General features: G+C 40.3%; 3 protein-coding genes across 3 annotated transcripts in view; all 3 read left to right on the forward strand.

Moving 5' to 3' along the window:
- Window positions 1–1,283: 1,283 nt before the first annotated feature.
- scaf4a (SR-related CTD-associated factor 4a) lies at window positions 1,284–11,857 on the forward strand. The gene is made up of 19 exons (XM_079356396.1): window positions 1,284–1,686; window positions 3,094–3,177; window positions 3,276–3,320; window positions 3,432–3,593; window positions 3,704–3,833; window positions 3,992–4,128; window positions 4,227–4,403; window positions 4,535–4,620; window positions 4,713–4,797; window positions 5,078–5,251; window positions 5,467–5,540; window positions 5,661–5,851; window positions 6,075–6,175; window positions 6,503–6,616; window positions 6,727–6,883; window positions 7,033–7,160; window positions 7,359–7,512; window positions 7,599–7,751; window positions 7,904–11,857. The coding sequence occupies exons 1-19, from the start codon at window positions 1,657–1,659 to the stop codon at window positions 9,010–9,012; spliced, it is 3,291 nt and encodes a 1,096-aa protein (XP_079212522.1). The 5' UTR covers window positions 1,284–1,656; the 3' UTR covers window positions 9,013–11,857.
- Window positions 11,858–12,836: 979 nt separating this feature from the next.
- sod1 (superoxide dismutase 1, soluble) lies at window positions 12,837–16,499 on the forward strand. Its single transcript, XM_079355480.1, has 5 exons — window positions 12,837–12,986; window positions 14,781–14,877; window positions 14,986–15,055; window positions 15,898–16,015; window positions 16,121–16,499. The coding sequence occupies exons 1-5, from the start codon at window positions 12,915–12,917 to the stop codon at window positions 16,226–16,228; spliced, it is 465 nt and encodes a 154-aa protein (XP_079211606.1). The 5' UTR covers window positions 12,837–12,914; the 3' UTR covers window positions 16,229–16,499.
- Window positions 16,500–24,058: 7,559 nt separating this feature from the next.
- Window positions 24,059–27,424, forward strand: part of LOC306831391 (rho guanine nucleotide exchange factor TIAM1-like) — a 103,631-nt gene continuing 100,265 nt past the window's right edge. Inside the window, 1 exon segment of the mRNA XM_079355479.1 lies at window positions 24,059–24,265. The gene's annotated coding sequence lies outside the window, so the exon portion shown is untranslated.

Consider the following 27,424-nt stretch of genomic DNA (forward strand, 5'->3'; position numbering starts at 1 on the left):
CTTTAAATTACTACAAGCTTTATACACAAGCTACAAGCGTTATAGGTGTGAAGTGGTTGTTCCCTCTTTGTATGGATTCCTAGGTGGGTGGGAAAATACATCCACAAATACAGCTTGGCTTGCCCACTGGACCATGCTTTCTAGACACTAAACCAGACACACAGTACAGGACCAAAAGTGTATTCATATCACCATCTATTGGTGTTATTTTGTATTACAATAAATTACAGTCTGCCATCAGTTTAAGAAATTGTTGATCATGCAGAATTCAGTGCTTAATAAAAAAACATAGCTACCTGTCTGCACTTGTTAATTTGTTCTTGTCAAGATTACTTTGTCTGATTTAAAGTTGTTGTATAAATGTTTTGTGTGTCACTGTTTTTGTAAAAGCATATTGCCAAAAAAAAAATTCCCATGTAGATTAGGCCTTAATACATTTTTTACGTCATATTTTTTCCCATAATAATCCTTCAATTTTTTTCTTGAAGGACTTTAGTGGTAAGTTTTATTTTCAGTAGACTATTTACCCGAAAAATATCTATGATAGTTTACAGTCAAGACAATATTATGTAACTTCTGATTGGCTTTACAAAGCAATATACTTCACGACATGCATGGACAGGAACAGTTTCTCTGCCAAAGCTCTCACTCCTGGGAACTCAGGAACCTTTGGTTTAAAACTAAATCATTGTGCATCAATGCACAACCGTGCATGCAAAAACAAAACCTTTTTATGATTATTATAATTGTTGTTTAAATTAGCTTTCCTTCACTTTTATGAATTCAGGTATTAACGAGAAACATCTATCAATTTGTTCATAAGAGTAATGTAAAACTATGGTCAAATTAATTTTAAGTGCCAACATGCACCTTTTTGTACCTTTATGTTTGGACACTTCAATGACAATCACTTTAATTTGCATCTCTAATGTCTGCATTGACTGTTGAACGTCTGTCTTCAAACATTTTGCACTTCCCCCACATCAACCTCCACTGGACATGCATAAACAACACATATTTTCAGAAGATTAGCACTCTTCAATTGTTCTGCACTAATGCCTGATTACAACTGTTCTGAGGTTCCTCAACTGTTTAGAGGTCTCTTTTAAATAGCATAGTTCTTTTCCTGCACAAGTTATGTACATGTCTTTATATAAGTATGAGTCTGTTTTTAATTGAACAGGTTTAATTTGTAATTTGTTTAGTCTGAGTCATATAGGGGGGTGTCTGTCTGTCTGTCTGTCTGTCTGTCTGTCTGTCCAAACAACATGGATTTGTATTTGTTTGTCACAGGTCTAATTTAATGTTTTGGTTTCATGGTCTCATGTTGGGTAATGTGTTTTAGCATTACATGTTCGATAGTTGACAACACCCGAGGCAGTTGAAGGTAGAATAGGAGGAACCACATGGTCATAATAAAAACAGTTTGTCCACACTTTGAATTGTTACAGCACGTCGCCATCCAGTGGACAAGACCTAAAACAACAACACCGACTCCCATCATGCTTTGCCGTGCCCGCCGACCCGAAAGCTAGCCATGCTAGGCTAACTGTCGCTAGCAGGAGCGGACATGTTGAACCGACCCTTCCCTGAATAAACATCGCTATAAGCGTGGAATTAGGAGCTTTGGGGGGCGGCACGCAGCGTTGGGCAATCATGGACGCCGTTAACGCCTTCAACCACGAGGTAAGCTGCCGCCAGGGCTCCCAGAGACCCCCCAAAGACACCGAGTTTGGGGGATGCTGGTCATGGGTGCTGTGATGCACAGGACAGACCAGTGGGCCTAGCTAGCTGGACTTGTCCATCCTACCTGTCTTTGAACTAGCTGAGTTACACCTGCAGCACCTGTAATGTTGCAACTGAAACGTCATGTAGTAGTTTCAGCTAACTAGCAAGCTAACAAAACGACAGGCTGTTCAAATGAGTCAGAGCAGCCCTGCACAAAGTTTACACTGAGGATGCTGTTAGCTTGTGCTAGCATGGCCACATACATTTGTGTTGATTTTAATGGTACTGCGAGCATACTCAGTATCTTAGTACGTTTCCATACTCTATAAACAAGTAAATTAAATATTCTTAGCTGCTTCATTATAAAAAAAAGCCTCAGTGTCTCTATAAGATATCAGGTTTAGTTATTGATTGGCCTGAATGGTGATGGTTGATACTAAACGAGAACATAGATCAGGTCCTTTTATTTGGGATTTTTTTGTACATCTCTCTGGTGATGCTACCCAGTTTCAGGCCTTAGTTATAAATATGGAAAGAACAACACTTGTAATGGCATCACACGTCTTTAGATACTGGATCAGATCATTATTGCATCTGAACTGTTGCATTGACTGTTGATGAAACATATTTTGAACTGTTTTTAGCACAGAAACTCAGGAAGTCTTGTTGGATTGTTTTTGTCATTTAGTTGACCTATTTTTCTGTGAAATGAAGCACATGTTAGAGAGCTGCCAATTGTTTAGTTTTGGAAGAGCATACCCGTACACCAGTCATTTCTATTTGTTGAGGAAAATCAAGATGTTAGTCCACAACACAGCCTTTAAGATTCTTCTGCGGTAGAGAGACCCTTGTAAAATACATAGATTTCTTCTACCTTTGCTCCATACTGTAGATAGGATTGACATGCTATTTAAATTGTGCTGCTGCTGTGTGTTGACCTTTTAAAGCCTAACCTCAGAACCCAATAACCCTCATTCATGCCTGTGGGCTGTTTCAGGTGTTTTACAGAAGATTAGAAGTGGTAAACGGTAGAAAAGGCGAATTTTAGCTTCAAGTATTACCGTAGTTGCTTTTTGCCGCACAATGAAATGTTCTTGTTTAGACATCTCCCTGGTGCTAAAAGTCAACAATGCCAATATTATAATCGATAACCTGATAGATAATCAATGGTGGCTACAAATGAATAATCAGTTATATCACATTTAAAAGACACTCTCATAGACAAACCTTCAATGGTGATAAGCCTTTTAAAGGTTGAGGTATTCTTTACCCAGTGTTTGTGGTTTTCAGATCTATTTTGTTCAGATTTCTTCACGTCTGTATTTTTGTTGCTTCTCTTAATTTCTCTTTCTACTCTCTCTCCAGTTATTTTCATTGATGGACTCCAAGCCGCCGATCTCTCGGGCTAAGATGATCTCCATCACCAAATCGGCAATCAAAGCTATGAAGGTAAGAGGGACTCCTGCGTATCTATTTGATCGCTGTATATCCCTTTATTTTACACCTATGTCTAAATAATAACACCCTCACTTGCCTGCCTTTCCCAGCTCTATAAACACGTGGTCCAGATTGTGGAAAAGTTCATTAAAAAGGTGAGATGAAGCATGTCTTAATTTCAGCTTTTACCATGAGGTTTCTTCGCACCAAATATGATAAAAAAGAAAAGAAGAAAAAACTTACATCACTTTATCTGCTCTCTCCAGTGTAAGCCTGAGTACAAGGTCGCTGGCCTGTATGTGGTGGACTCCATCGTTAGGCAGTCCAGGCATCAGTTTGGATCAGACAAAGACGTGTTTGGCCCGAGGTTCACCAAAAACATCACAGGAACTTTTGAGAACCTTTGCCTTTGCCCAGTAGAGGACAGAGTAAGAACCAAACATGTGGAGTCTGAAATGATACAATAAGGAAATTACCCTCATGAAGGAAAATGTTCATTTTGGTTACTTAAGGTTTTTTTCCTTCTTTTCCTTTGCAGAGTAAGATTGTGCGGGTGTTGAACCTTTGGCAGAAGAATGGCGTGTTCAAAATTGAGGTTATTCAGCCTCTCCTGGACATGGCAGCTGGATCTAGCAGTGCTGCAGCCTTCATAGGCACAGATGAGTCGGGTAATATAAGAAGCACTAGTTTCTTCAACATGTTTCGATCATAATTCAGAATAATGCACGTTTACAGAAAAAAAAATTGTTTTTTTTTGCTTTATATTATGAATGGCACAAAACAGTTGTGCTGCTCACACGTGTGAATGCAATGTCTCCTCCCTTAGGTTCTTCCCCACCTTTAGCCAAAGAGCCAGTTACCGCGGTAACAGCAAACTCCACCACAACACCTGCTTCTCAGCTGCAAAACTCTGATCCCTTTGCTGCTGTCGCGCAGCTCTTTCAGTCCTCGCACGGCCAGCAGGTGAGTGTAGCACTTCACACAGTCATTGGGTTTGTGTTATTATAACTTTTTGCACATCTACTTAACCTTGTTACTGACTTTTCTTTCACTCTTTTAAGCTTCAACAGATGCTCCAGAACTTTCAGCAGCAGCCGGTGAAGCCTGACACCAACACTCAGCCTCCTCTCCATACCATTCAAACACAGGTCCAAAACATCACCAGTGGTCTAGGCATGGTGGCCCCGCAACCTCCCCCGCCTGCTCAGTCTATCCAGCAGAAAACCGCTTTTGACAAGGTGGCTGAGCATCTTTTTTTTTTTCTAAATGTGCAAATACCGAAGAGTTTAATGTACTCTAACCGGCCAGAAGCCAGGCATTATGCTGTAATTGTTACCTGTTTAACAATCATTACCTGACTCGCTCTTAGAAACTTTTGGACCGCTTCGACTACGACGACGAACCAGAAGCTGGAGAAGAAACAAAAAAGGATGAAAATTCATCTCAGCCCTCCTTGTGAGCCCTTTACAGATATCCTAAAGATTATAACGTCAGCTTTGTAACTGACCTTGTGTGGAAAAAGCTGACTTGTAATTTCATCCTTCTAGCATGCAGCAGTCTCCAGCCTTCCTGCAGCACATGGAGCACTTCCAACCGCAAATGATGAACATGTCGCAAGACATCTCACAGCAGGTGACAAACACAAACATTTAAAGATTTTGAAAGTGTGGCAACTAATTCTTTGGTCGTTTTAATCTAATTTTATTTTCCTTTTGAAGCTATTGTAGCTAATTTTATTAGCAAGTTTAGCTTTGCATGATACTACACAAACTGTATAGAGGGCAGGATCTGCTCGTTTTTAAGGGGGGGTGTTTTGAAAACAAAATTTGAATCCATTAAATAGTCAACATTTGCCAAGTTCATTTTGTGTTAAGGAAATAGAGTTGGCAGTTATGTACGTTGTCCTTCTCAGGTTCCTCTTCCTCCAAATGGCCAGCTCCAGGCCTATGGTTTACCAGGACAAGGCTTTCCAGTTATGATGCCTCCTATGGGTCATTCTTTACCAGGGCAGCCTCATCTCGGCTCTAATAGGCCTCCAGCCTTCCCAGGGTTATTCCCTCCTCATAATGCAACTCAACAACAACAGGTAGACTTAGAAATCGATGCAGGATCTGGAAATCCTACATGGTGTTTGGAAAGTCAGTTACAGGAAATGTCAATATTTTGTACATTTTAAATTTCTGATCAAATTAAAATTGTATGTTAGAGTGGGAACAGTTAAAATATGTTCTGCTGTTTGAGTATTTGTGAATGTTATGGAATGACTCAAATCATAGAAATGTTTCTTCTGTGCTGTGTCAGGATGTGTCTTTGGATATGGACCAGTCATCCATGAGAGATGGCAGACACGGTCAACGGTCACACTCAGGCTCAAGGTTGGAATCTAAACTGATCGAATTCTGAACGAGTTGCTTTGGTATCTTTTGTTGTTGTTGTAGACGTACTTGATAAACCTGCCTTGACATCAAATGGTGTTTTCTTTTCTTTTGTTCTAGGTCCCCAAAGCGAAGGCGGTCACGCTCAAACTCGCGCACACGCCGATCCAGACACAGACGATCACGCTCGCGCTCAAAAGACAGGCGTCACCATTCCCCTCGGCCCCGCTCACTGGAGCGCAGGGAGAGGGAGAGAGAGAGAGAGCGACGGCAGAAAGGCCTTCCACCACCTAAAAGCGAAACACTCAGCAGTCAGTTGTAGTCTATTTATGACCATGTTTTTTTTTTTTTAAGTGGATAAACTTCAGCTAAAAATAATCTATTTGATGTTTAAAAGCATCTTTTTGAATTGTTTAATATCATTATCCATCATCATGTTTTCCAAATACTTTACTCCATTCAATTCCAGTCATTGATCGTACGTTTGTATCACTACGCTCTTGCTCATGTAACTCTTTGTTTGTTGTTTTACAGTTTGCAGTACAACACTCTGGGTGGGCCAGTTGGACAAAAGAACACAACAACAAGATGTTGCCTGTTTACTGGAGGAGTTTGGGCCGATTGACTCCATCAATGTAAGCAGACTTGCTGAGCCACATCCTGCACATCTCCTTATCCCATTACTTGCTAATAGAGGACTTTCTAAATGATATGACTGGCTTTCTCATGCAAGTTATTACAGTAACAGCTCATTGCCTCTGATCTGTTTTTATTGGTCTCAACTTATTTTTGAGATGACTTAGCGTTGATTACAAGCAGGCGTTTAACTGTACATGCAAGCAGTTTTGTTCAATCTTCATTTTTTTAATAGCACCCTGTTGGCATGAGATTGAATCTTGACTTACCAAACAAATATCACAATGTCATTGTTGATCTTGTGTTTGTCCTCCTCTCCTGTTCAGATGATCCCTCCGCGTGGCTGTGCTTATATAGTCATGATACATCGGCAGGATGCTTTCCGGGCTCTGCAGAAGCTTAGCAGAGGATCTCACAAAGTTAACCAGAAAACCATTAAGGTGAGCAGGCAACAAACTACTTATGTGTTTCGCACCACTAATCAGAAAAAAAGCTTCTAGATTCAAAAAGAACTGGAACTATAATCAGTGATTTTGTTTGCTTTTGCCAGATTGCTTGGGCTTTGAACAAAGGCATAAAGCCTGAGCTCAAACAGTACTGGGATGTGGAGCTAGGCGTCACCTACATACCTTGGACTAAAATCAGAGAGTCTCAGGTTGAGGAGCTGAGAGAAGGAGGAACGTTGGATGTAGATACCTTGTCACCAGGTGAATACTCTAATGGACACACAAAGAAAATCTGATGTGAATTTTGAGCTTCGAGGGTGCGTGTTAGACGTCCACTTAATCCCACTGCTCGATAAAGCAGAAAAGGCTTCATGCACGTAACTGTATCTGACTGGCATCTGTCTTCTCAGAGTGGACTACAGTGAGGAAGACTCTTGATCTTCCAGAGGAAACGACCCACAACGGCAGGTCGGAGCCACAGCATCCTGAAGAGACACAAGTCTTACCTGTGGCTGCTCCAGCTGCTCCTCATGTACAGGTGAACAATGGCCACAAGGTCTCTCTAGTACTGTATAGGCAACTGTAAGAGTAAGATCAGATGTGGTGATCTCACTTTTTGTAAAACATACAATTCTTCAACTGGTGCAAATGACGTGTCTATCGTACATTATTGATGCACTTTACTCCTAAGTGAAGTATTAATTATGTATTTTCTTGTAAACTCTTGTGTATGAAGGTCCCTGCGATGCAGCAGCCAATGGTTGGCGTGGGTCCTCTCCAGCCTCCAGTCTTTCCGGGTCCTATAGGTGTGCCCCCGCCATCCTTCCCCCCAGGCGTTCCACCTCCTCCATTCATTCGACCTGGATTCAACCCCATGCAGATGCCTCCAGGTAGCGCCTCCTACACCTGGTTTTGACGAGTTCCATTCAACCTAATCAATTAGTTCAACACCCTAACTCCTTCCTTCTCTCCCAAGGTTTCCCTCCTCCAGGTGCCATGCCTCTAGGTCCCCCTCCACCGTCCAAAGGTGGAGCTGAAGACTCGCATTTAGACCCCGGAGGTCTAAACAACAGAAACAATGATGAGGGCCTGGAGGGCCCCAACATCTTTAACCCGTTGGGAGCCATGGGTCAGTCATGTTTTCTTTTTTGTCTTTCCAAATACAAAGTGGCTTTTACTAAACATGAGCCATTAAACCTTCCTTCTTTTAGACTTTAAAGAAAGTATAGTTAATCATTAAATCAATTTTTTTTTTTGCCTCTATAACATGTGACCAAATAGGTGGACCTATTGGTGTTCTTCCAGGTGGTCCTCCAGGGAACATCCAACCCCCCCCTTCTGGTCTGCTCGGAGCCCGACCTGGCATAATCCCACTCCAGCGTCCTCCTGTTCTCCCACCTGCACACATGCAACGTTTCCCACCCCCTCACGTAGCTCGACCCCCTCATCCCAACATGCCCCCTATGCCCCCGCAGATGCTGCCCAGAGGGCCGCACCCTCAAATGATGCTCCATGACCCCCCTCCGGCTAAAGGAGGCTTTGGGATCCTCCCGCCTCACAATATGAGGCCTCCTTTTCCTCCGCATGCTCATGGCCCTCCTCAAGGTCCTCCTCCTTTCATCAGACCGGGGGCCCCCCGGGCCATGGAGGTGCCAGAAGAAATGGATACCCGACCATTCAGGGGAGAAAGGCCTGGATTCCGGGATCGAGAGCCGGATAGGGACAGAGACTGGGATAGAGACAGAGATAGAGAGAGGGACCGAGGTTTTGGAGGTGGAAGGCGTCCATTCGGTGATGGAGGGAGAGCTGGAGGAGGCGATCGAATGGATGGGAGGGACAGGCTTGGAGGCTGGCAGGAAGACGGAGCTGATCACCGCGGCGGAGGGTGGGAGAGAGACCGAGACAGAGATCGGGACAGAGACCGCGATCGGGACAGAGACAGGCGGGACTGGAGGGAGAAAAGAAGCAGCCTGGACGGTGACAAGGAACGAGGAAGGAGCGACGACGGGGAAAGGGAGCGAGGGAGAGGGGAGGGCGGAGAACGGGGGAGGGTTGAGGGAGGGAGCCGAGAAAGAGGGAGAGGAGGTGAAGGAAAAGAAGGGGACAGGCCAAGGCGGTCAGAACGGCGAGAAAGGACCACGCGGTGGGACAACGACGATCGGCTGGCCAAATTGGAAAACGTGGACAGAGTTAGGAGCTCGAGCAGCACAGAGCAGCCTTTGACTCCTTTAGTTACAGCGGAAAAAGAAGATCTTCAAAAGAAAGCAGAGTCAGAACTCTTAGCTCCTCCCTCGGACGTAACGAGTGCTGCAGGAGAGCCAGAGCCCTCTGAGCCCTTACCGTCAGCTCAAAGTGAGCCCACGGAAACAAAACAGGGAGAAGCATCTTAGACTAGGTCACTCCTCCTTCAGCCAGAGACTGCTGTAAACCACTGAAATATATAAAATCATGTTTTCCACTTTTTTAAACCAGCCAACCATTAATTGACATTTCCTGGGCAGTTACAACATTTTTTTTTTGTGAAGTCTTACTTTTGCACAGACATCAAACACGCATAAATGCTTAGTTCACTCAATGCAACGTCCAGACTGAGCATGTCGGTTGCAGAAAACCTGCTCTTCACTTTGGCCTCTACGTTAAAAGCTGAGAGCGGACACTCTGTTAGTAATGTGGGTTAGGTGTTGCTCAAGCACTGCTGCTGTGCCCCAAAAAAACAAAAGAGAAACTGGAGGCTCACTTGTCATATCTGCAAGCTACTTGTTCTCGTGCAAAATATACTAAAAATGACACGTGGAGAATCACATTAACCACATACCAACAGTTGTACCTTTCCCTACAGTCTGAACACATTCACCTGTAGAGTATTGCATATGCATTATAATTGAATCCACTTTTTAAACATTTCTTTCAGTTTTAGATTTTTGGCCTGAACCATATATATGAAACTAACATGTCAACTAGAACTAAGTTTTTAGCTCTCTGGCAATTATAAAAGAAGACTCAATTTAAAAGTGACAGAGCTGGCAGCAGCAGCAGCAGCACCTGACACTCAGCCTGTGTGGTCACTGTGACGGTACGAGATGCAGCCATTCAGAAGCAGCCGTCACGCGCTGCTCAGACGTCCTGTGCGTCCCCACTGTAAGAGGCTTATGGCCATCAAATTTGGCTTTACATCTGTCTCAAAAAACTCATGACCACTAAGTGGTCTGTTGTCAAAAATTGGCTGTCAAGTTTTTTCTCTGTAGGTATTAATGACGCTTTTGCATGTTAACTTAGCTCTGTCCATCTGAGATTAATTTGAGCTGAGCTTTTAAGTTTTTACTTTGTTGGTGTGCAGATTGAGAGAACAAATGAGTCTTTATTTCATGTCCAACCTCATCTATGTGATAGCAAGCACTCCTCGACATGTTAGTATGGTCCAATTGAATGTTTTTTTTTTAGTTTGCCAAAATATGTCAGACATTGAATGACTTCTCAATCAGCTAAGTTGGAGGCACACTTTGTTTTTCAGGTCAGCAGTGAATTGCAATATCATAGCCACTCATGTTAAACATTTAAACGGACGAAAACAGGTCTAAGATTTCTTAGATCAGATTTGGGTATCAGAAGTGTTTTTAGTTTTTAGTCTGAGTAGGACAGAGCAGTTACACCTCAACAAGCTTTAAATAGTGTGTGGAGAGCCAAAGAGACCCAACTCTTTGGCCTTGATTCAGTTTTAGAACCAGCCATTTAAAACATCTGGTGGCTTGGCTTTTATTTTAAATTTGTCTTCCTTCATATCTGGTAATTGGGATCTCAACTCTTTTCTCCTATTGCAACACACTGAATTTCATGAACTATGATAACAAGTGTCCTCACTCTTTCACATTCTTGATGCAGTAACTGATAAATCATTGTCATGGAAATTATACAGGCCAATGCCTAATGTCCTTAAAAATGTCTCACTCGATGCATATTTTTATTTAACCTTCAACACAGCTCAGCTTATTCTCACAATGTGTCAAAGAATACCGGATTTGTTATATTTGATTGATAACAGGATTTACCCAGCTGTTTGTGAAATACATTAACACTCCAGTCACCCTATGAATATTTAGTGGATCAGGAGTGGTTCACATTCTTTGGTCATACTGTACTCATTTAAATGTCACTTTAAAGCAGTTTCTATGTGTGCATGTCTTCACCTTTTTAGGTTGTAAAACTAATGGATAAACGTACATGACGAGGAAACTAAAAATGTGAAAGATAAGTGGCATTTATTTCTCAATAGATTTAGTTACTTATGGCCAGAGAAGCATTTTAGAAAAACAATTTGGATTAAACATGAACTCTAATTCTAAACATGAGTGTATTCTAGTAAATTGTTCTAAATACACAACACAAAAAGTTAATTGGATCATTAAAAGTGGGCTAAACAGTTTGATTGATTTATTTGGTATGCAAAACAAAATGTATACCTCTCGTTTGAAGAAGAAAATCATATTTAGATGTGATACCGTTTAAAACGCTAGCAACAAAATGGGAAATTTCATTTTTCTTTTTTTTTTTAGGATAAATGTTGCATCTTTTTTTGAATTTGTAAATATTTTTTGCTTTTCTGCTGAGAAAATATTGTAGAAGCTTTTCTAGATCCACCATAGAAATATTCAACACATAATTACTAATGAGTACTGTACACAAGGGGGGAAAAAAACAAGAATTCAGGTTTCCATTTGATCAGACCAAAAAGCTATTCATTTGTGTCATAATGTACATCAGTCAAACACCGTTTAATTTTTATTTTTTTTAATTATTATTTTTGGCAACATGAATATACAAGAAGTGGCCCCTTGGCTGAAATTTGTGTGTTTAAAAGACGTTTAAGTGTTTAGTCAACAGATTTTGAATTTGGTGTCTTGAACTGAAGACATAATGTACACAAAAACTTTGAGGCACCGAGCCTCAAGTGATGAAATGAAGAGTGTTGCCAGGGATACTGTAAATATGCTTTCATAACTCACAATTTGAACAGTGTAATGGTAAGTGTTGTTTATAATCTGTGATTTGTTTATTCAAAAAAAAATCTAAATTGACTTGTAAGGAAATGCAGAGGCCCTTTGCGTTAACGTTTTCTAACCCCTCATGGTTTGACAGGTGACAAATGTTTCTATGGTTTGTTAAATATACAAGACATGAACATATTATCTTCTCAGCCATAGGAAATTGATTTTAATAAACTATTTTTGTACCAAATCATTCTTCTTGTTCAAAAGCTTTTTTTTTTTTTTTTACATTTCAAGCTCAACTTGGATAAATGGATTCTATTGGATGTTTAATTCCATGCATATAATTATTACATTTAATGTGGAGTGTAAAAATCCAGTTTAAGATTACAGGTTGTTCCCTAATTAGCCATGGTAGAGTAAAAAAGATTTGTTTTTCAGTTAGGTCCATTTATGTCTTGTAATAAAAGCACATTTGAATTATATATTACAAATGAAGTTCCTCATATAGTCATCCTCGTATGAAATTACACTTGAGCTTCAACTTTGAAGGTTGAATGTTCAGCATACAGATCATTACCACAGGCAAAAGAGAAGACAAAGAGGACTTTACCTCTGGATGAAAGAGGCCTATATATACAGTATTTTACCCTTTTCAGCATCTTTATGTAGCATTTAGTTTTAAAACAAGCCAACCAGTGGTTATGAAGGAACATAGGAGTGTGATATTAGTAAGATTATTTTGAATCAGACATTCTTTCTTTTCGACTCGATTTATAAAAGTGATCGAATATTCCTAACATCCAGATATTTGCGTTTTCATTCAGGATAATGGTTGAATAGAAAGCCTGGGACTGAAAGTACGAGGGCCATAGTTTTAAAGGTTTTTATTTTGGGGCTTTTTTAGTCTTCAATGAACAGGATGGTGGATAGAGTTGTAAAGTGGAGAGAGAGAGAGAGAGAGAGAGAGGGGGGAGAGACATGCGGTACATTTTCCACAGGTCGGACGCGAACATAGTTTTTATCGATATATAATTTGTCAAGTGACGACCATAGTTTACAGTCAACCAGCTCAGTCGGCCCTGGATCCGCCTCCATAAATACATTTATACCTATGCCTGCCTCTTTACCAATCTCCTGCGTAATCATCAGTGGCCAATGAAAGTGTGTTCTGTCGGTTGTGTGTGGCTCTGATTGGCTGTCTCTAATAGTGGCCCGCCCACCATGCGCATACATATTTTGGTTGTCTCTGGCGTAGAGAACAGCGGCTGAGAGAAGAAACTTGGACGTCCTTTGAAACTGCTGCAAAGATGGTGGTGAAAGCTGTGTGCGTGTTGAAAGGAGCTGGAGAGACCGTTGGGACTGTGTATTTTCAACAAGATGTAAGGAGAGCACATTTTCTGTATGAAATATATATCAGGGAAGTAATATTCATGAAAGACTTGACATGCATCCTACAGGGTGCATCGACGCTTTAATGCTAAGCTAGCTTAGGTCGTAATACTGGATCCAGGTGGGTGAGGAAGTTAGACCAGTTCTCAGGATTGATCTAGCTTTCTAGCGACATGGAAAGTCATCTAGCATTCATATACCTAGTTGAATTATTGTATGTATTATTGAGATGTATCCCAGGATATTTCGAGGTGTGTTAAATGTCGTTTAGCGTTAGCTGGCATGTTACAAAACACAAGTCAACCTTCGTGTTAGATAAGCGCTCAGTCATTAACTGCTGGTTGTCATTGTCAATTAAATAATGCAAACTACATTGAATTGCACACACAAAAGCAAACAAACATAGGTTTGATAGTAGACTAATAACCTTTGAACGATAAAGGCCTGTGTTTTGTGAATGATCAACAGCGCGCGTGGAGGAAACGCCTGTTGCAACGTTTTTTTATTGACCATTGAGCGTCAACATGAGCAGTCTGATGTGATTTAGTGTAACCACATAATGTCCAGAGGGATTTGTTTCAGTTCATTTTCTCAGACAAACGTAGCAGCCAGAAGCTAAAAAACTACAAATTATAATATTGCTGAGTCATAGTCTGTTCATGTTGCCTTAACCTCGAGTTAAGGCAACATGAACTGAACTGGGGGGGGGCAGTGCAAATAGTTTTCAAGTAAATATTGAGTTTGTTTTATGCGTTTCTAATTATTGCATTATAATACTACTGCAAAGTTGTCAAACAATCTGTCTAATTTTAGGGTAAAGTGAAATTAACATTTTTATTTTGTTTGTCTCCCGCAACATTCAGTCATTCAATCTACTCCAGAATTGACTTTTTTTTTTTCCTCGTCATGAGGAAATGTAACTTGTATTCTAATGTGTCATGATGCTGTTCTCTAGTTTTGCATTGAATTAAATTGAAAGTATTTGTCTGAAATGATCACTCTTTCTTTGACAGTGCAGATAGACATACTGAAGTAGACGGCAGCCTGCTATGCAAGTTAGAACCCAGTGGCTTTGTCCAAGGGCTGTATTATCTCTCCTGACAAGGTCTCCTTATCTAAACAGCATTCATGAACGTGTTTGTGTTGTCCTGAACATTACCTGGTGGAAAGGACCAAGTAAACACTGGAGACAGTGCACTGCTACTGCCAGTTTATCCTCAACTGCATCACAGTAAACTCGTAGCTGTAATATATTATATCTCCAAATATTACTTTTCTCTGATGAGATCTGCTGTCAGTCAAGCATGGACTCTGCAGTCAGCAAATCAGGTCCAGCCTGAGATTTACATGCATTTCATTTACTTGGTTTTAATGTCAAATGTTGACGATTTGTAAAAATAAAAAATGTCAGCCGAGATGCAACATCATGTTTGTTATGTTTCTCAGCAACCTTAGCATGGTGGGCGTTGCTAATCCTTGTCATTGGAAGACTGAGTGAAGGCTTATTGAGATCAAGGAGATTAAGCCTGTTGTATGCCTTTTTTGTAAAAGGTATGGTCTCATTTGAGGAGATTTTTTTTTTTTGTCTCATTGCTTCAAAATCAAATACAAGTTGAAAAATTCACTTAAGTTTTCTTTGAATGTCTGTTTCACTAATGGCTGACTGCAATAAAATGGAAATAATCCCTGTTTTGCTCGAATAAGCCCTACTAGCCATCTGGCATTGACGGCTCTTTTGTGTCTTTGTTCTTCAAATGAAGCGTGTTATCTGGATTTTGTTTTAGAGTGACTCAGACCCTGTGAAGCTGTCAGGAGAAATCAAAGGCCTTACTCCTGGTGAGCATGGTTTCCATGTCCATGCTTTTGGAGACAACACAAACGGTGAGCATCTGAAACAAGTAGTGCTTTTATCAACTTTTACAATATTGCTAATAACAGTTAATACTACAGTATAATACTGAGTATGAAAAGTGTGTTTTGTGTTTTCAGGATGCATCAGTGCAGGGCCTCACTACAACCCTCACAACAAGAATCATGCTGGTCCTCAGGACGCAGAGAGGTGAGTGTAGTCTGAGGAGAGAGTGCTTATGGGTTATTACGGTTTTTAGATATTTTGATCTTTCTTTTATATACATTTATATATTTTTTTGTCCTGATAATGCCCATAATACGAGTTTAGATGCATTTTAAAAATGTATCTGAACCCACCTTATATACATGCTGTTTAATTATATTTAAATATCCTTGTAGTAAAAGTTTAACATGTGTTTCAGAGGAGTTTGTATCGCTGGAAGAAATGAAATGAACCAAAGTGGCTTGCATAAAAAGTCACAATGACTTCTCTTTTCAGTCACATTTTTAACTCCAATGTAGCCACACCAGGTGAAGCCTGCATGATTTCCACGCCATTTGTGTGTAGTTGACGTGTCTTAGAATGTGTTTTCTTTAAAAAAAAAGACTTGCAGAAAGGGAACTACTTCCTCTTCTTGTCTATGACTGTTAGTACACACATCTGGGTTTTACTCTCTGAAGTGAAATGAAAGTAGCTTTCTAACACACCTGCTTAGAGCAGTCGTTCAGGGACAAAGTGGCCATGCAGAAAAAGTTCCCAGCCAGAAAAAATACAAACTATCACCCATTGATGAATTTAAATGGTTTAATTACTTCCACTAGTTAAAATTATGGGCTTTATAACTGCCCTTTTTTTTTCTTGTGAAAAGTACTTTGTTCTGAATTTCTTCTGGTCTAATACTGTCTTCAGTCAAAGCTTATAGTGTAGAGTATTCATGTGCACGTTTTAAATGTAATCCTTGCCTTCTGTGACGTTTGCTGATTTACAGGATACGTTTTCTAATGTCTGTGAAGTAATTGTTTCGTTGTGCATTTACTAAATGTGAACAGGCACATTGGGGATCTGGGGAATGTGACGGCAGGAGCAGATAACATCGCCAAGATCGACATCACAGATAAGATGCTCTCTCTCACTGGCCAGTACTCAATCATTGGAAGAACTATGGTGGTAAGGAAAAGTGCAAAGTCATTCTCCAGTTCTTATTTTGTTTTCCCTTCAAAGGTGTGAACTGTCATTGACTGAAATTCAAATCAAATCTTTCTGATTTTTTAGATTCACGAGAAGGCTGATGACCTTGGAAAAGGAGGCAATGAAGAGAGTCTAAAGACGGGAAATGCTGGTGGACGTCTGGCCTGTGGAGTCATTGGCATCACTCAGTAAACGATCAACCAGTGTGACGCACTAGAAATGACTTTTCCTGACTGCACTTAAGACCAACATAGCTACTTGATGTGACAGTTTGTCCTTTTTGTTTGTTTCTCTGGCTTTTTATTGTCTCGTCCAGAGAGTAGATAAGCCATGCTTTACCCACTCTGTCCTTAATGGCAGTTTGTATAGGTTTATTTGTCTGCTGATTAGTTTTGAGCCCAAAGAATTGTTAAAAGATGTATACAATTTACAGAGCTAATCAATAAATTGTCTATTCATCTGACTCCTGTGTGATATTCTTGACATGTGTGACGGCCCTAGCTGTAGTGTTTTGCTTGGTACCGTCTTTGGTTTGCGTTTCAGGGTTTTGGCGTCAGCTGGTGGTTGAAGGTGGCATGCTAACTGTTTGTTGGGAGACCGCCTCACTTTCCTGTTGATTGCAGATGAGTTTCAGCTGAGTGGGAGTGCATATAAGCCAGGCTACCTAGGCTTTCTGTCTCTCACTCTCACTGGACAACAAAGACTAACAACCTTCTGCATTGATGTTTGGTGATTGTACAATAAATATACCTTAAAAGTAACATAGCTGTATGGATCTCCACTACTTGTTATGGCTAAAACGAGCTGGTTGTAACACGTCACCACATTAAACAAAACTGCACACCATGGTAGTTAGCTATTCTTGCTCCACTGCTTTGCAATGGTTTAGACCTCTAAAATGGGAAAGCCGTTGTTTATGGTACTCGTTACAACTGTGGATTAAAAATGTTTGCTTAAAAATTTGCCCCGCATTTGGAATTCCACATTGCTGAAGTTTTGCAATATTTGCTTTGCTGTAATTAGATCATAAAAAGGTGATTTAATCGAGATATCCCAAAAGGTGAACAAGGGTAAATGAAATACTCAATGGCTGGTTTTGTATACTTAAGTGACCCAAAAATTCCCTATTCATTAAGTGTTTTCAGAGTGGTAATATTTTCAGTTTTAGGTCTACTCTAGCATAGGATCCTGCTTTTTATTTTTATTTTTTTTAACTTGAACCTGTGGGTCCCTCATGAAGGTCCTCAGAGCTTCCTTACTTTTTTTTTTTTTTTAAATGTCCAAATTAGTCAAGTTTTCAATAACGGTTTACTGGTTAGCAAATGGGGATACAATTGTTGGTCTAGATATGATTCACATTATATAGAGTTTATAGGAAACTGTTGTGCACTTGAATCCGCTTTAAGATGGTAGAGACATCGTTTCAGGTAAGGCATGCATATACAATGTAAAGTCTTAAACATAGACTGTCAATATTGATGTCCCAACCCTTTTTCTGGGGTTAATTTGTGAGTTAGTGTTAACTGTTTGTGTGCCATCAATATAATGCTAATGTCGCTTAATTTAATATCGTAATATTCCTCGTTGGACTGCTAAATAAAATATACTTTGTCAGTTTTAATTTCTCTTAATACGTTTAAGTTAGTTGAATTGCTAATTTGTAATATACATAAATTAGGCTAACTTTCACCAGTATAGGTCTACCGGGCATCTACAGAGACGAGAGAGAGCGAGTGTGGTAAATTAAAGGCTCAGAATATAAATACGGTCACAGGTGCTCTTCCACCAAAAACATGTCGGATATTTGGGTTCATGTGGTCTCATTCTGCTGCGCATTCCCCTCAGAGAAGCAAGACCAGGGAAAAGGTAAGAACATTTCAGAAACCACAAATATATCCTTTATTCACAAACGTAGGCCTACAATGTATAAAAAGATAAGGTGCATAGTGTTACAGTTATTTATCAGGTCAAAGATATGATGAAAGTTAATGACTCAAATCAAAAGCCTCCATGTGAGTTTTGTATTGAGCTGTATTGTCCTCTAGAGGGCGCTGCTGCGCTTCATGATTTGGAAATTATCAAGTAAATGTGTGATACTCACTTTAGATAAATTGGATTACAGTTATTCCCCTCGTTGTGAAAAAAGTATGTTCACTTGGGGGTTTGTATAATTATTGTAAAGGTATTGCCCTTCAAATGGGTCATTTCTGCAGGTAAATGCTTTTAACATTGAGAATAAACTGGCATTCTGCTATATCAGCATTGACTGATGTTGGACATATAGAAAGAAACATTACATTTTATAAACATCCCAGGCAGGCCTATCAAATTATGAACGACTGTTTATGATTGGACGTTTATAGGCTGAAATTGTATTCTTGGCTCTGCTCGTCATCCATGGGATTAAACTGAACATCTGTGCCCATCATTGGCCAATACACATGGAGAAACACACACACTGTACACATTTAGTGTACACATTCCTGCCTACAGATAGCCAGGATGCAAAAATTGCATGCTTTAAAAGCCTTTTCCTATTCATTGGAATGGTGGATGCTCGCATGTGAAGTGACTTGGCGCTCTTTCCCAGGGGAAATGAGATATTGGAGGCCCTTCAATGGAGCTAATACCTCAGGGAGTAATCTAAAAGTAAGCTGCAGAGCAGTGTTGGGTTTAAAATCATGCATAAAAAATGTTTAGCTCCAGAAAGGTGTACAGTACAGACATAGGGAAATCTATGAACATATAGAGTATACATATTTAATGACCATCATTTTGTTCTGTTATTCAGAGGTATTGTCTGTTTTTTAGAAAAAAAGTCAGTTAGTATAAACTAAGAATCAGGGTACCTTAAGCAATCAAATATTTGTACTGTTATGTTGAAGGGATTTTTCTTCTCAGTGAAATGTTTCCTTTTTTTTTGCCCTCAACAACGGAGCAATTCAAAGGCTGCTTGATGCATTAACCTTTACACATGAAATAAACTGTGCCAATATGTTTGCTTATTGTTCTTGGCTGTTTTAGGCCAAAAACTCATAGGCGGCCTAAAACTGCATGGATGTCCAAGTAGAAGCGTCTGAATTAGTGTAGACTGATGCAGGCAGCAGGGTGGAAAGACTGACTGACTGTAAAAGCTGGTATAAATAGCATGGGAGTGGAGATGATGAATAATAGAGACTACCATTGCTCCTGACAGTGAGGGAGAGAGGCCATGACAGCAGGCGAGTCCAGAAAAGCCGGAAGAAATAGAAGAGAAAAAGACGTTTCTATCCAGCTGTTTAGAGGATTACATGAAAGGTCAAACGTCGATATGATCCTTCCATTTTGATGGAACCTCTATAAGTGCGTATTTGAAGTGACTGAAGCACACCCTCAATAATCAGCCCTCACCTTAATATCAGGTCCATAGCAAACACAAAACAGACACAAGCTGTACTTATGTAAGGCTTGGCGCATAACTGTCATTTCATCTCAACATCACGCTTTGAGGTGAAAGGTAACGCCCGGGGTGTATTCTTCCCTTTAATAGTCATTGTGTGAGGATTATACAGGGTAAAGTAGCCTTTGTACCTGTGTACTGGTTTTACAATGTGCAGTCCTACTGTTGCTGACCTTGTCATGCGTTAAAGGTGTACACCTGTAATAATATTCAAAGAGAGGGGAAGATTTTTTTTATGAATTGACAACAAACATTATTGTAAAGTCTTTTTTTTGTAGGTGAAAGAAGTTCACTTTATTTGGGTGTCTATAATTATACTTTGTCTGTTGGTTGTTTTCTCAAATTCATGGAGTTTAGCACTCAGGAGTATTCCTGACAAGAACCAGTGTGCCTCACATTTCCCGTCATTCTCAGTGAGGCTGCAGCAGTGTAGTGGGCCTATGTGTGAAATTGTGAATTGTGAAATTTCTCTATCTAGTTGTTTTAGTTTACATTATTGCACTGGAGTGGAAGAGTCAAACAGTTGAAGATAGCTCTACTAAACTAATATTACACAGAACATTGTGAGCCACTGATACAATATATATTCTGTAAAAAAAAAATAAAAACATTATGGGAAAGGCAGGATACAATGTCTACAGCTCTTGTTCATATCTGGAACTAAAAGTCAGCATATTTCTAGCTTTACAGTCTGTGTTTACACACCAGTTTCATAAGAGTCGATTACAAATTGCATGAAATGAATTTTATTATCATCGTAGTCTCAGATAACACTTCTGTTGATTAACATATTACATATCACAGCTTTGTTTGTTTCTGTCTTGGCAGACAACCTCTCATCCAGTGAGTGCATCGGCACATCGACACATGTTTTGAAACAAACCTTTTTCTGCACTCGAGCCTGAATGATCCTATTGAGGCATCGACGCTCACACCCTTGTGACCCTTCTTCTTTACTCTGGGGTGAAGGTTCAGTTTCCGGTACACCGTCTACCCCTCACATGGTGGGGATATTTTTGAGTCTAGGAGCCATAGGTCAGGGGTGAGATGCCATAAATGGTGCATATCCTATGAGGCATGGCTGGTCTAAAGACAGACTAATTACAAGGCCCCCGTGACCTAACCTCTGGCCCCTGAGCTCTGTGTCATGTGAACATAGGAGTCGGAGCCCCAAAACACTCAGTTTCACGTAACTTTGGCAGCATTGTTATCATCTGCTCTTACTGGACATAACACAATGTGCATTCAAATAGGCATAGCACATTGTAGAGGTGATTTCATTTTGTATTGTAAGCAGGAAAATGGGGGACGACTGTATACGTGTTGTGCAGAGATGATGTTCAGAGAGGAGTCCAGAGGGATTCAAAGGCCCATTTAACACATTACTGCCCCTCTCTCATCCATGGTCAAACAGCAGTCTAGGGATCTGACCTTTGAACTCAGTGACCTGCTCAGCCTGCACGTCCATAACTCTCACTTTCACTCAAGAAAGTGGATATTATTCTTTCGAGGAAGAACTGCTGCAGGACTTTCAGAAGCGTTTAGCACACTGCCGCATCGAAGAAGACGCGTGATGGGATGTTTGGCAATATGATACGTTTTACATACTTATAATCATGCGCTTTATTGTACTGTTATGGGCATAGAAATGTACACAGTGTCAAGTTTGTTGAATGCTTTTTACGTACTAGTTTATTTCAACACTCCTTAACTATATTCTTCGGTTTGGACACAAAGCAAAAGTGGATATCCTGGCATTCAGGAACCAAACCTACCGTAACTCTTTCTCCTGCTGCTGGAGAAGGTCACCAGCCGATTCCAGACTGCACTCCTGTCCCGTTTTATGTCGGCCTCTCCGGCTCCCGCTTGGACTTGTCATGTATTCATCGTCCTCTGAGTCAAAGTCCAGGTCAGCCGTTGTCAAGCACTTCAGTCCCGTATTCCTTATTAATATATTCCGAGCACTCTTTTACCCTCCTCTCTGTGCTGCGCGTGACGCTTCACAAGCATTCTTTGCTATGAGAATGACCCTAACCCAGACATGTTCTCAAAGCAACAAGTCACCTTTTCCAGCTTTGAGTCTCAGTTTATAGATTTTGGGAAACATTTGTTTAAACTGTGGGCAAATTAACTTTGTCACAAGGTAAAATATAAATTAAAAAAAGTGAAAGACTATAAACAGCAGTATGAGGGTGTTAATTAAAGTAATATATAGTGGTGTTTTTTTCACTCCATTATGAAAGTGGTAATAATCATGTTAAATTTAATATATTTAGGTCTTCAGCATGTTAAATCTATAAATTATGATTTTATCTTATATATGATTTATCAATTGTTTGTGAGAAAAACAGTCAGAAATGACAGCTCAGAAATGACTAGTGTTTGAAAATGGCCTCCCGTGTCTTCTCTCCGCCACTTCTTTGTTCCCATGAGTCTTTTTATGCAGATTTTCCCCCTGCAGACAAACTCTGGATTCAGTTATGCAAATTCATTCCCTGTACAAATATTATCAAAGCAAACATTGAGCGGGGAGTTACAGAAAGAGGAAATGCTGAACAAGCTCAGGGAAAAGGAAAAATCAGTTTGCCGAACATTGTCAGCCGAAAATTAGGAAGAGGATTGAGGAGTAAGAAATCGTTTCCGCCAACGCACGGAAACAACGTTCTTTAAGAGGTCACTGGATCCGTCAATGAATCGGAGGGATGGATCGTTCTGTGCTCACGATAGCCTTCAGAAAGTTTGTTGGCCAATACTTTTTGTCTTTGAGTTGTTCTCTTTGTAGAAGCACACATATCAGCGTTGATGCTTTTTTCATATTTTCTCTCTTGAGAACTGATGCGGTGCTTTTATGTGCATCACGTGCTTGTGAGTATTCAATTAAAGACTCTGGTATGTATGTGTGAGATGTACTGTTCAGGTGCGAAGTGTTCTGCGGGTCCCAGAATGAAGACCGCTGCACATACTTCCTCGTCATGGACAGAAGACAGACGGAGACGGAGGTATTGAAAGAGGGACAGCGTGTCAGTGACTACATTGCCTCTCTTGCAGTAGTATTATACTCTTCTTTCAGATTCCTTTTTTTTCTTCTTCTTCTGCTCTTTTTTCTTCCCCCTTTCTGTCTGATGCAGATAATGGGGCGAGTCTGGGCTCTGACCCCTACGCTCTTTGAAATGAAGGAGGAAATGACTGTTCTAAAATGCGCATATTTTGCATTGTTTTTGAAATACCCGGCCTGAAATTATACACTTCTCCCCACGTTTAGCTTAATTATTCACCTACTTGAGGAAACATTTTGAAAAGTAATATGCTAAGATAATCAGAACTATTCAAGGAGGATGGGGCTTTTATTTCCTGGTTGATTTGGTCCATTTATTGTTTGTATTTAAATCATTCAGAAACCTCTCAGTGCTCCTGAGCGACAACAATTTACCATTTAATGTGTCCTAAACTTAATCCAAGGACAACTAACGTAAAGCAGCCTAATATGCTGAATCAATGTGCTTTGGCTCCAACACATATTTTCTGCTTAACTCTTACGATTGTTGTCCCGACCACCTCCATAATGTGGCACATGTATGTGTAATTTATCCCACATATTAAAGACAATAATTTAGTTTGAGCTACTCGTGGGACATTTTTGAAGGTGATGCTCTCACTTGTATTGCGGTCAGTAAAATGAGAGTGGAGGTGAAATATTCACACCTGAGATTCCACAGAGGTGAGAGTGAGCACACCTGCACATGTTTTCAGTTGGACATTTAGCTTAGCTTTAAAGCTGTTGACACTAAACTGACTCTGGTTAATATAAAGAATATAAACCTTCTGTAAAATCTGTGACTAACCAAATATGGAAAGCTTGAGAGATGATATGTAATGGTTTTTTTGTTTGTTTGTTTTTTGTTTAGAGCCGTGAATGTTAGTTTGTGATTTGCTTTTTTTCAATGACAAACTGATGTGGGCTCTGTGTTACTAATTAGACAGCGACTCTAAACTTCACCAAATCACCCAATACTGTTATGATGGTTTCACAACTGAAAAACAAAATAATCCTCAGTCCTATTTGTTAATTTGTATCTTTCTGCAGGCTGTTTACTGACATACAGCATGGACAGAAGAGTGTGTTTGACATTTGATTGTGTGATGTATGCACAGAAGGCTTTCACCAAATATTTTCCCTATGACTAAAATCCTCCAAAATAAGCCGACAGCTCTCCAGTTGTCGCTTCCAGCTAACAGCTAGTCTTCAGTTAGGTTATTATTTCTGCTTCACCTCACACTTTCTTTACACTTATATTACTCAGAGCTCTGTTGCTGTGTATTTACATATTGTGTTTAAGACATTTGACTAGTATCCTCACTTCCAAATCAACTAATTGAAAGGAAGTTCAGTAATTCACTATTGAATGACCGAATACACTATTCATTATCTTCAGTTTGAAATAGGGCAATTGTTCCTCTAATCTCCATTTTATATACCTCTTCAATATTGAAGTGTTGTGTTTTTAGCCCTGTAGGATCTCGAGGATCACCACTCCATTCCATTCTTTTCTTGAATTGCCCCCCGGGGACAAATAAAGTTTTTTTTAATTTGAATTCCCTCCTTGTGCTTCTAACAATTTAAGCTTGTGAGCTCACACTGCATTAACCCAGCCAAGTCCTGATGTGTTAGTCTGTCTCTGACACTGACATGGCAGAACTGCAGAACAATCTCCTGTTTTTGCACATCAGTGCTTGGTTTTGCTGATGTTGACAGAAAGCTGCAGAGGTGGAGGCTGAGCTGGGGTTTTCAGGTGAGGACCCACTGCGCAACATTTTCCATCTCTCTGCAGAATATTCCTGTACAGTTTTTACCTATCTTAGGGTGGAAAGTCTTTTAGTTGGCTTTCTTTGAGACCAGGACCAAATACAATGTTCCTTTTTTGGTTTGGTGCAGTTTATTTCCACATTGCCCTTTTCATAAGTGGCCCAGCATTTGCAAAGAAAACCACATGTGCAAAGATCGTTCAATCATTGGACAAAAAGGTCTGTGGGTGGGAGAAAGCGGTAATTGCAAAGTGAAAGTAAACCGTAGAGATCTTACCTGCTGCACTCATTTACCTGGCATTGATTTGGTGCACACAGTTCCAGTCGTTTACAGAAATTTTTGAGCACCAAGAACATTTGATACGTCCGTTTTATGATGCGATGCTGATCATTTTGCATGCTAACAGCAAGCCTCTGGTGCAGAAGCAAACATCGACACTGTGCTGCTAATGAAACAGTTTTCTATAATGTGCGGCGGCAACGGGAGCCAACCCGTTTGCGAACCGAGACCACCTCTTCGGCTGGGTCTTGGATTGGCTGTTTGGTGCTCACCCGAGTTCGATAGTTTGTATTCACAGTTGCCTTAAAGGTCCGCATCATGGTTTTAGGTAGTTTCAAGTGAACTAAACAAGGCAGGTGTGAATACACCCGGAGTCGTCCTGAAACAAATGACTTTTAGTGCTTAAAATATTCGGCTCGTGTATTTGTACTTTAACACCACCCAAATGTGTGCACACAAACTATGTTATTTATGACTGAACTAGAGGTTAAGTACTTGTACCTGTGTTTGAATATATATTATTGTTACTCCATGTTTATGTTTTCTGTATACTTGTATTTGTTTTGTTTTAGGGCGTGTGTGTGTGTGTGTGTGTGTGTGTGTGTGTGTGTGTGTGTGTGTGTGTGTGTGTCCCTCGGCATACTCTCAGCGGGTGGTAATTGTTAAACTCTCCAGTTTGGTGGGATTACTCCTCCAGTCGTCCCTGTGGGAGCAGCCATCAGCCCGTCATCTTTCTGAGGAACACTATACCTTCTGAAGCTCTAATCCCTTCTTCCCTCTCCTCCCCTCCTTTTCCCACACTCAACCTCTTAACCTCATCTCCCGCTTTCTCCTCCCTCCCTTCCTTTTTGCTGGCGCTGTCAACTTTCAGCTGAAGCGGCTAAAAACTCTGTGCACGCAGCGGTGGCTGTGCTAAAAAGCTGCGATGTTACAGCTCCGTCTGGCAGGTTCACTCACATGAAACTCAGCTTTCCGTTTGTTATTTCACCAGATGAAAAATACTTCAGTGAGAAAAGGGTTTAATATAAAATGTATTATTTTCTCTTGCAATAGGTGTTTCATTCATGCAATTTAATCTGTCTTTCTTTGTGTCTTGTTGTCTGTGTGGGAATCAGCAAGCTATTGGAGTACGATGATGTAAATATGAGATGTCTATGTGTTACAGACAGTGAGTGATGCAGAGAGACAGGCACAACTGGAGGACAAGGAAAAGGTCTGATTCTGTCTCGGCTGTTTGACCTGAAAACAAACCACATACAGTGATTTCTTAAATGAGCAGGAAGTACATGTGTGAACCGGGGTGTGCGAGTGTGTGTTTTTGAGTTGTGTGCGTGAAGTGCAGCATAGAAGTGTGAGAAAAAATAATTTGAAATCCAATAGCCTACAGTCATGCTAGAGGCTCTGTGGGACTTTGAGTTCAATGCTTAAGCCAGCGTGCTAATACGCTCACTGTTTTTGTTTAAACAGGACGACATTAAGCAAGTTTAAATGGAACAAAATCATTCCCTTATTGAGCTTGTCATGTGCTAACATGTACGCTAACATTTAGCCTCTTCCTAGCTTACATGCCTGTTTTATAATGTTACATATGTACAGTAGCACCAACCTGCCGAGGGACTACAGACTGAAGTTAGCCAAACCTTAAATCTCCAATATCTTACAGTAAAGCCCCTGATACTCAAATGACCAAGATAATTCATTCTTAGCAAGGAATTCTTTGCAGCTTTTGCTGATCAAATGTGTTGTTAGCTTGAAATGAATCAAGTCATCTTTAGTTTCTTTGGCTTTGTCTGATTCTGTATGTTTTCAGGGTTTGCAAACCTGGAACACATCAGCGCAGCATTTAAACAGCATTTTAGTGTTAATGCTGACTGTGACATCAGAGGGAATGGCTGCCATGTGAAAATGTTGAATTTAGCTGAATGCATAATAATGATAGGAAGGAAATAATTATCCTGTTTGTTATTAAAAAGAGTATTTCAGAATTACATATGTTTATTGTGAGGGAATATAATCTGGGATCTGCCACCATGCTGGGTTTGTAATCTGCATTTGTGCTTGTGTATCCCAGCTATCCCTTTTTTTTTGGCTATCAAGCCAAGCGGTTCCTTTGTGTTACATTTGTCACTGCAGTATCAGTGCTTTAGGCGGGCAGTTTTTCCAGGATGCCATGTCAGGATTCATTTTCATATCTGATGAGTGAAATCTTTGGATGTGTGTGGCTGCAGCCTTGTAAGCGCTTGAACATGCTTTATTAGCCAAAGAGCAGCATTGTGTGTGTGTGTGTGTGTGTGTGTGTGTGTGTGTGTGTGTGTGTGTGTGTGTGTGTGTGTGTGTGTGTGTGTGTGTGTGTGAGAGAGAGATTTTGTGTCTCCAGAGAGGGTTACTGGGCCGTGTGAGTAATGAAATGGCCTCTGCAGTTTTTCGCCCATGAGTTTGTGACAAGGTCAGGATGTTGTGCTGTGTTTATGCGGCCGTCTGAGCACAGCTCCAGCCTTATCTAACTCTCTCTCCCTCCCATCCCACTTGCACAAACTCACACATCGCCCTGTGGAGTTGCAATTAGGCCTGGGTCATAAAAAAACAACGATCATTGTAAACTGATTGTAAAATATTCCTCTGTTCAAGTATAGTTTTGAATGTTCTGACAATATAGAATAATCCACGATTGAATGATCCACAATTTACCGTCTGCTTTCTTTAACAAAGAAAAAATCGTCCTTAAAAAGAAATGATGATTTAACAGTTCTGATAATCATTGATATCCTTTTTTCATTGATTATCTTGATAACATTTTTAGTGACATTGCCCAGCAGCCTTAGTTTCTGTGTTTCTTTTCAGATATGGTTTTTAGAAAGCTTAGGTA

The sequence above is a fragment of the Symphodus melops genome (assembly GCF_947650265.1).
Source record: "Symphodus melops genome assembly, chromosome: 11".
Taxonomy (NCBI): domain Eukaryota; kingdom Metazoa; phylum Chordata; class Actinopteri; order Labriformes; family Labridae; genus Symphodus; species Symphodus melops.